General features: G+C 34.1%; 1 protein-coding gene across 1 annotated transcript; it reads left to right on the top strand.

Moving 5' to 3' along the window:
• The first annotated feature begins 226 nt into the window (after positions 1 to 226).
• Positions 227 to 9,757, top strand: ODAM (odontogenic, ameloblast associated). Its single transcript, XM_084890464.1, has 12 exons — positions 227 to 299; positions 1,055 to 1,120; positions 1,208 to 1,249; positions 1,769 to 1,816; positions 2,376 to 2,606; positions 3,123 to 3,167; positions 4,983 to 5,087; positions 6,718 to 6,765; positions 7,484 to 7,555; positions 7,949 to 8,110; positions 8,343 to 8,401; positions 9,592 to 9,757. Exons 1-11 carry the CDS (start codon positions 264 to 266, stop codon positions 8,370 to 8,372), a joined length of 885 nt encoding a protein of 294 aa, XP_084746590.1. The 5' UTR covers positions 227 to 263; the 3' UTR covers positions 8,373 to 8,401; positions 9,592 to 9,757.
• Positions 9,758 to 10,147: the final 390 nt, after the last annotated feature.

Below are 10,147 nucleotides of genomic sequence, written 5' to 3'. Positions count from 1 at the left end.
TTTAATCATAACTCCCTAGCAGAAACCAGGAATGACCAGAAGAAAACATTTCTCAGAGGATAATTTAATGGCATTACTAAAAGTGTGGGAATCCATTTACCACTTAGATGATTAGGAAAGGGGTTATTAGCTAAGCCATTGTCTAAAACCCACTGAATCACTGGCCCTTTTGAAAAATGATTGGTCCCTTTTTTATAAAGATGGGTTTTAAAATAGATGTTCTAAGCAGCAGAGCTGAAAGATAAAGGGAGCACAGACCTTGCATGAATCTAGTATCTCTTCATAGGCAAAGGAGCAAGGTAAGTTATCAAATCTTTACTTTTATAATATTAAAACCAAACTCAGGATAAATCCTACAGGATAGACTACCAAGGTCACCCTAACTATAATATTTGTGTAGATCAGTGATTTGAAGTAGAGCAGGGTTTTCACATTTGGAGGATAAAGCATATTATACTACCATGGGTAGCACTATATATCAATATTTTAACTTAATTTTAGAAGCTTTTTTTCCTGAGTTAAAAAACTATTGACTCAGGGTGTGTGTGTGTGTGTGTGTGTGTGTGTGTGTTTTGTTGTTGGTTTGTTTGTTTTTAGTTTTCATATATAGTTAATGTTATTAGACTTTTCAATGTAAATTATTTGGTATTAAACTGTTACTGTCAGATCTTTATTGTAGTATTTTTACTACTACGTTAAACGGGCATTGAAATTGTTTTCATAATAAGGATCCAGTCATAGGCTCTCCCATGGTCAAAGGGACTCACTCCTCTTGTAGAACAGCTCAAGCATCAGGCCATCTTGTCTGTAACTCATTCAACTACATCATAAGCCACTAAATGAGTCATTTGGTCAAGCTAAAAGGATGAGCTAATGATTTTGGTTTGTCTCTGTGAGAGAAAACAATAATATATATATTTATATTTTATATTAAATTTTAATATATAGGAAAATACTGTAAAATTCAACCAATTGCTCTTCTATTTGAAAAATACCAACTAATTATTACCATGATTTTTATGTAGTTTTTTAAAGCAAAATTTTTTTCCCCTAGGTATTTCATCTGAAAATGAAAACCATAATTCTTTTTGGGCTGCTGGGAGCGACACTATCAGCCCCGGTAAGTGATTTCATGGTAGAGCTGAAATCACTGTGTAAAATCTTTAATAAATCCTAAATCCTTCTTTTACTTTTTTTTTTTTTTTAGATTATCCCACAGCGCCTTTTGTCTGCAAGCCACAGCAATGAGGTTAGTTTTGATACTTAAAATACCTCCTCCTTTTTGTTTGTTTTTTTGTAAGTCCAGTGGGGGAAGAGATAAAAGCCAAAATTCAAAATCTAGTTAGAGGCATTAAAGATTCTTTGGTTCGTCAGTGCTCTTATATCCACATGCATTTTCAATGTTCAGGCATGTTTTATATACCAGGTTCTTTCCAAAATATTATTTCACCGTTATTTATGAAAATATTTTGTGTATCTTTTTAATAGCACATAATACATATGTGTGTAGGTGTTTAAGGCAATCAAATGACTAATGAAACCATTTGGAATGGGCTAAAGTTGTACAATCCCACACACAGCAGGAGAGAGGTAGTTAAATCCCAACCTCTAATCACTGTAATTTAGTATAAGCTTAGTGAGAAAACATCTCACCTCTAACAGGAACCTAAGATCAGTCAGCTCTGACTTGTGCTATATTTGTAGTATACATTGATCTTAATAATTTTTCTGGATGGTAATGTTATTTTCATATCCTTTCCTTTTCTAGCTACTGCTGAGTCTTAATAATGCTCAACTTCAGCCACTACAGCTTCAGGTATCTCTACCTCAATAATTATTTTAAGAATATTTTTCTACTTTTCATTTCTTATTATGACACTTTTTATGAGAACAAGATGTTTTCTGATGTAATTTCTAAAATTTCCATTTTTAAAATTATCAATTTGCCCCATATATTCTAATTGCCATTTGTTGGAACACTAAAGTTAAAACTATAACCTGACTAATACTTATTTTTTGAGAACTTGGTACATGCCAGTCACAGATTCTCACAGCTATGAGATTGTTAAATTCACTATTTTACAAAAAGTCATACTCAGCTAACTGGCTTTAAAAAAGAAAAAAGATTCAAATCCAGTCTGGCAACTCAGAAACTATACTCTTTATCGACCTCATTCTGCTCCATATTTCTCTTGATCCTTGGGAATTTAGCATTGTTCATGCTTTTTGCATGGCTCATAATGTGCTAAGATGCTGTGTTTTTCTAATAATGCAGCAATGAAAATATAGAAATTGTTTATTTACTCAGGTCTGATTTTCAATTGTTTCTGAAATGAAAAAGAAAACCTTCCTCTTTTTCTTTTATATCATTCCAGAACCCCTTTAATGCATGGATTCCTTCTTTCTCTGGGATTCTACCGCAGCAGCAAGCTCAAGTTCCGGGACTCTCCCCATTCTCCTTAGCAACTTTAGACCAGGTTGCTAGACTGTTCCCAAATCAGAGACCTTCCCCAGGACAGCTCAGCTTTGCCCAAGGAAACCAGGTGGGACAACTGGACCCCTCACAGCCTCAAGCACCAGTGCAGACCCAACAGGGCCCTAATAATGTAAGCAGACCTCTTCCATCTTGCGATAATGTGGGTATGTTGAATGTAAGCACAAACATGAGTCAGCTTTACAATAAGACAACAGTTACTGAGCAAGAATTCTTCCCCACAATATGTTTCTACCATCACAGGAAGTTTCTTATCTTTTCTGATTTCTAACAAGGAAAATATCACTTAAATCAACTATTATATGATAATAGCCACAAATAAAAGGAGTTAAAACATGTTTTAGAAAATATAATTGGGGAGAGGCAATTTGCCTTAATGATAATGCACATAATAGTTGACCTTTTATTGTCATAGAAATCTGCTAATATACAAATTTGTATGGAGGGACTGAGAAAAAAAAGAAAGAGTACTCATGGACATGGACAACAGTGTGATGACTTCAGGGGTGGAGGGGGATGGGTGGATGTGGTACAGGGCATAGAGGGAATAAAAGTTGATGAAAAATCAAATTTAATCACATTTTTTTAAATGTCAAGTAAAACCTTTATATGATTCCTTTTTTGGCAGGCGATGCCCTATGTGTTCTTTAAAGTGCCTCAAGAGCAAACCCAGGTAAATAAATAAGATATCATCACTCCTATGGCTTCTACCACTTGCCATTGAATGAATGCTTTCTTTTATATTTGTAGCTCTGACTCCTGTAACAGGGCTATAAAAACCCATCCAAGGATATCACTCTTTGGGTGCCACTATTGCTGGGTTGGCATCAGTCTGTTAATGTCTGGCTCACTCAATAACTCCTGAAGAAAGACCAGCTAAGGAGAGTCCTCAGGACTCCTGAGCTCCCAGGGCATTACCATGTTAGGAATAAAGGAGCTCACTAAACCCTAGCTTATGTCCTTTCTGCATCTGAAGCTCTGGTAAACGGGAAAAAAATCAAGAGAACTAGCATGGGTGGACTTTGCCCAACCCTAAATTTTGTTTCAGAGGAAAATGTATTAAATTGATAAACTATGATATAATAATATAACGTAAAGACAAGAAACACTTGCCCACATTATTTGAAAATTATGAAGTTCTGGTCAAAACATTTCCAGGTTCTTGCATATTGTTAATCAAATTCCATATTACAATCAAATGGTGGCGATTTTCATGAAATAGGAGAATCTTAAAAATATGAAGGTGAACTAGTAGAATCATTAGATTAATATGGAAAATCCTCTCAAGAGTAGGCTAATTCTATAATATCCTGGGTTCAAAGAAATAGGGATATTGGTAAATCATATTATTCACCACCAGAGTACTGAGCATTTATAAAAATTTACACCACTTGACTACACTGTAATCATAATTATGTAATTTTGTACCACCCATAACAAACCAAAAAATTACTTCTAGACATTATCTCACTGTATGCCATAGCATTTAGAGAGTTAGATACATGGTGCAGAATTACTTCATTTTAAAGATCAGGAAAATAAGTCTTAATGAGATTAAATTCCCAATCTTAATAAAACTAAATAGCAGAGTTGAAATCGAATTCTTCACCTTTTCGTTAACTACTAAAATAGTGTTTCTCTGCCCTGGCTTGGTATTAGAATCTCTGGTAGTAATTCTGAAAATTTACCTTCCCATACCTAATGAATCAAAACCTCATGAGTAGATCCCAAATATGATTAACTATTAAAATGCTCAATAGGTGATTATGATTTTTATACAGGATTAAGAATCACTGAACAAAATAAAATTTTCAAACCACAGTTGTTGTTTTTTTACTTCTTATATCATTACAAAAGGAAACAAAATATATAAAGCTTTATGCATTTACTATGATTCCCATTTTTAACAAACATATGCAAGTATAGACACACAGGCATCAGTGGAAGCCAAAACTTGATTATGTGGATGGTGAAGTTACAAGTAATTTTATTTGTTCCTTATCTCTGGATTCTCAAAATATACAAAAATGCATATGGATTGGTTTAATTAAACTATCAATTATGAAGGGCAATACATTCCTGACATTATATTCATTATGGTAGAACTGCCTGTACCATGTTCTGCAGAATGATGATTCTCCCAAAAAATAAGGGAAATGCTATATAGGTTATTCTCCTCTTAGATATTTGTAAAGTAATTAGTGCATAAAATGTAAAATTTGTACATTAAGTCCAAAGTGTGCTTTTACAAAAACCTATTATTTAGTTGAACACAATCCTTCCTAAATGTGTTTGACCAAACAACCTTGAAACAAAGTCCAATCCAGTATCACGTGCAACGCAAGTTGTTTCTAAAGGTTAGGACGGAAGGCTTTTGACTCTTTTTTTTTCTATAAAATTGCTAAATATGAATCTGTTTTAAAATAATATTGACATTAGAAGAATTTTTTTAGAAGGACTATGCTGATTCATTTCTGTTTACAAATAGATGCTTCAATACTATCCGGTTTACATGCTCCTTCCCTGGGAACAACCTCAGCAAACAGCCCCAGAGTCACCTCCGCAAGCAGGACAGCAGCAATTTGAGGAGCAGGTACTGCAAGTGTTTGATTTTAGTTTAACTACTTCTAGTTCCATCTGAGAAAGGAGAATTTTAAGAGGAAAGAATAGCTAAGTACATTTAGTGAAAAAAACAAACAACTCAATAGTGGTGGTCATAAAAGAATTTGGTGTTTTTTCTTAATGTACCACTAATTTGGAAATGTTCTAAGACTGGATTTCATTATTTTTTTTAATATATATATTTTATTTTTTTTATTTATTTATTTTTTACAGAGAGGAATGGAGAGGAATAGAGAGTTAGAAACATCAATGAGAGAGAAGTATAGATCAGCTGCCTCCTGCACACTCCTTACTGGGGATGTGCCTGCAACCATGGTACATGCCCTTGAGTGGAATCGAACCTGAAACCCTTGAGTCCACAGGCCCACACTCTAGCCACTGAGCCAAACCGGTAGGTAAGACTGGATTTTAAAATAATGAGATCAGTGAGTGGATTTAATAAAATCAGAGGCCAAAAACTAAACCATCTTGGAAAATGAAGTTTTCTAACTTAAAAAAATCTGCCAGCATCACTCTGGTCATATATACATATAGTTATTATTAAAAATAAAAACAAACCCTGGCCGGTTAGAGCATGGGCCATACACCAAAGGGTCATGGATTCCGTTCCCAGTCTAGGGCATATAACTGGATTGCAGGTTCCATTCCTGGCCAAGGCTCAGGATATATGGGGAAGGCAACCAATCCATGTGTCTCTCTCACATCAATGTTTCTCTCTCTACCTATCTATCTATCTATCTCTCGCCCTCCCTCTTTTCTTCATTCTCTCTCCTTTCCTCTCTATAAAAATCAATGGGAAAAGAATATTCTCTGTTGAGGATGAACAAAAATTAAAAATTTTAAATGAAAATAGCTACCATAATAAAAGCTACATATGATCACCAGATCTTGAGATACAATTAGATAACATTACACTAAGTTTTGTGGAGCTGCAATACATTTTTAGAATTCTAATATAAATCCAGGAGGCTCATAATAACTAAATTTCTTTTCATTAGAATGGGGAAAATAATATTTTACACTACTCTAAAACTTGCCAAACCAAATTAGAGAAAACTGAAAATTTATGCTTTAAGCGATTGATAGTAATAATTCTAATTGCCATGCTAAATTAGAGAAAGGAAAAGTTTTAACCTAGAAATCATATGCTATTGAAAGGATGTTTAGCTATTTAACATTTTTTGCCACCAAGAACTTATGAACATTCAAAAAAGCATTTCGTATAATATAAATGTATACATATTTCAGCCCTGGCCAGTGTGGCTCAGTTGGTTGAGCATCGTTCCCTGCACCAAAGGTCACTGGTTTGATTCCCAATTAGGGCACATATTCATGTTATGGACTAAATACCTAGTTGGGTGCAAATGAGAGGCAGCCAATTGATGTTTCTCTATCACATTGATGTTTGTCCCTTTCTCTCTCTCTCTCTCTCTCTCTCTCTCTCTCTCTCTCTCTCTCTCTCTCTCTCTCTCTCTCTGTCTCTCTTTCTCTCTCAAAAAAAATCAATGAAAAAAAATATATATATAATTTTATGTTATCATTTAACACAAAATTATGACAAAAACATCAGAATCTAATGCATTTTTTCAAAAATCTAACAGATGCCATTCTATACTCAATTTGGATATATCCCACAACAAGTCGAACCTGTAAGTAAATGAATGCCTTTTCAAGTTTAAAAAAAAACACAAAAAAAAACTACCTTTTAAAACTATTTGCTTCAGGATTTATTAAATCTATAAATACCCTAGCTGAACAAAGTTGGATTTATCTATTCATTGCAATAAAGAAGGACACACACAATGGGGAACAGGAAGATACTGAAATAACTTCACATAGGACCTGGGTTTGTCAGGTGATTTGGGGCAAGTTCAAAGAGTGCTGGTTCACTCTGGTTCTATGATTGGGTAACAAAGATTCTTATTTTAAAGGAGGGAGACCGGCCTATGATAGTAAAGAAGCAAGAGTTGCTCAGATTAGCCAGAATATGAGGATTTTCATATCTTACGCTGTGATCTTGTTTTGGACAAGATGATAAAGCAGTTTTGTTTTTGTCACTTCATTGTATTCAGAGGCAAATTTGTCCCATGTTGGTGATCTGTAGGGATTGCTAATATTCAACAGAACACCACGGCTGGCCCAGCAGAGAATGGCGGGGAAGAAGCCCCTGAGAACGTAGGCAGGGTTGTACTGTCAGACCAGTTTCCCTGTGTTGGAGCTGCTTCTCTCTTTCTCAAATCAAAATGATTATTTTTGTGTATATGAAAGTAACTTAAGAAGTTGGGATGTGTTTAACTGCATTCAATGCAAAACAATGTATTTTAGAAATTAAGAATTTAGACTTCTAACAACTTTCCAATTTTCCAGGTTATACCAGGAGGACAGCAGCAGCTAGCCTTTGATGCTGTCATAGGCACAGCTCCTGAAACGGCTGCAGTGGTAAGATTCCTTACCACACTTCGCTAGATGCATGCATTCAGCAATTTACAACTTACAGGTTCCTGCACTATTGTTCATTTTCATGAAAAACTTTTATTATTAATATTCCACCAACAATTAGATCTTTGGCCAGTCAAAATTCAATTTAATCAGTTCATCAAATATTTATTGAGAGGCCATTATAGGTCAGATACTCTCCTATTATATTCTTAAACAGGTATCAACAGACACAGTCTTTCTAAGGATAGATTATAATCTAGAAAATAATATAAAGCATTTTCTTCTTAAATTAATTCCTTGCCTTGCATCTCAATTCTGTTGCTTTATATTCTTCCCAATTTGACTTTGCACTTGAACCTGAAAACACTTTGTTTTCTTTCCCATTCTCTGTAGCCAGCAGGAGGAGTGGTGCCATATTTACAAAAAAAATTGATAAACTTTAAGCATGCCAGTGGAGGAATTACCATTCCTTCAACTTCACAAAAACCCAGCACAACAAATGCTTTTGCTTCTGCCATAGACCCAACTATTACCCCAGAGCTCATGGAAGAGAAGGTAGAGTAATCAAAGATTCATTTTATGTAAGAAATTCTTGCCTAATAGAAAATATAAGTTAGTGTTTAATTTATAGGAAACTTATGAAAATAATTAGTTAATGGTATATAGTAGGATATGTGATCTTGGCCCTGAATGAGGAGATCTATAATTGCTTACTGATAATTAATCAGAATATAATTTAATTTTGATCTATAAGACATTTTCATAAATGTCTTTTTTTTTTCAATAGGCCAAGACTGGTAGCCTAAAGGAACCATAAGATGTTGTCCTAATAATGTAAAAATTTTGGTAGGTATTTGCTAAGAGACCTGCATAAGTACCATGATATATCCTAAATTCAAAGAGGAAAAAAAACTGTCAGAGGCACAATTAGAGGTCTTATAAACAAACAAGTTAGTGCTATAAAGCTAATAATCATTACGGGACTTTAGCAATTTTTTAAACCAAAATAAATTTTGAGAATCATGTCTATCTATACCATAAACTTGGTATAACTCTGGAAACACAAATAATAAATATACTAGGTCTATATAAAAGTCATTCTACAGACACTATTTGCAAAGTCAATTCTCCTAAATCAGCATTTCACTTTGCAAACTACAAATTGTAATAATATCAACTAACCTTAGATTGTTAGATTGGTTGGAATGAAATAAAGTCTTTTTTTATATATATATATGTATATATTTTATTGATTTTGTACAGAGAGGAAGGGAGAGAGATAGAGAGTTAGAAACATCGATGAGAGAGAGTCATCGATCAGCTGCCTCTTGCACACCCCCTACTGGGGACATGCCCGCAACCAAGGTACATGCCCTTGACCAGAATCGAAACCGGGACCCTTCAGTCCCCAAGCCGACGCTCTATCCATTGAGCCAAACCGGTCTCGGCTGAAATAAAGTCTTAAAGTGATACAAAAAAAAATGCATAATCACCTGGAAATTTAAACCACTATGGATTTTATATCAAACATAAATTAATTACCTATCCTAATGGGCTTGTTTGACTATGAGGATACCAGGTATGAGATAAAACGACAAGCTGGCACGACACCAAAATTTTAAAAATGCACACTAAAAAATTTGGCCTAAAGGGAAAACCAAAAGGCAAGATTTTTAAAAATCTCCTCCCTGCTGCCTATAAGTAAGTCTCTTCTGATTTCTTCTTCTATGAAAATGAATACTCAGCATTCTTCAGATGAAAAAATAAAGTCTACAAAAGTACAACCAGAAATAAATAGTATTAGCACTGTTTTTAGAAAATTCTCTTTTGCAATGTAAACTTTTGTACAATGCAAGTTAATTTATTTAATCAGAAATATTAGAAGTATTTCAGTATAGTGTAACCTTCAATCTATTATACATGGCAGAAAAAGTAAAGTTTTTCCATTTATTTATTAAGAAATTGAGAAAATATATAGGAAATTTTACACAGAACGGTTTAATGGTCCTAAAATGTTCTTCCATTTTATTTTTCAGAGAAAAGGACATGGCAATGCCTGGGATATCATTTTAGGCTATTTGCTTCCTCACTGCTAATATCAGTTCTTTGAAATATACAGAATATCTTTGCTCTTCTTCTGAATTTCTTTTTACTTATAATTTTGCACTCTTTAAATATGTCGTAGAAAAAGTAATACAATTATTTAATAACGCCTATCTCTAAAAAATTGTATTTCTTTTCAAATACCCTGTCATTACATCACTGATACTACTAAATCAACTGAATAATTGCATTAATAAAAGATGGCTCTGAAAAATAGTGTAATTGATGAGAATAAAGATATACTGTCATTGGATTTCTGAGTGTGATGATTGGGACTGAGTTACTAAAGTATGTACTTAATTTTGGCATATCTCATTATTCCCCCCAGCCCCATTCTGCTAGTTTCCTTTTGAGTATTCTCCTCCATTAAAATCAAAATTATTTGGTAGCAGATATCATGAAGTACATGCTCCCAGTATGTCACAGCTACAGAGAGAGAGATGGATGCCCTCATCCAAACAGATAGCTCCCCAGGAGGATGTATGCTTG

This window comes from Pipistrellus hanaki (assembly GCF_964339955.1).
Source record: "Pipistrellus hanaki genome assembly, chromosome: 1".
Classification (NCBI taxonomy): domain Eukaryota; kingdom Metazoa; phylum Chordata; class Mammalia; order Chiroptera; family Vespertilionidae; genus Pipistrellus; species Pipistrellus hanaki.
The sequence above is the reverse complement of the archived record's forward strand: the minus strand, read 5'-3'. Positions and strand labels throughout refer to the sequence as shown.

Bases quoted from the DNA above. Each gene is read 5' to 3' on its own strand.
- ODAM (XM_084890464.1), top strand. From the start codon at position 264: ATGAATCTAGTATCTCTTCATAGGCAAAGGAGCAAG. The intron at 1,121-1,207 runs GTAAGTGATTTC...TTTTTTTTTTAG, and splicing joins GAGCGACACTATCAGCCCCG to ATTATCCCACAGCGCCTTTT. The intron at 8,111-8,342 runs GTAGAGTAATCA...TTTTTTCAATAG, and splicing joins CAGAGCTCATGGAAGAGAAG to GCCAAGACTGGTAGCCTAAA.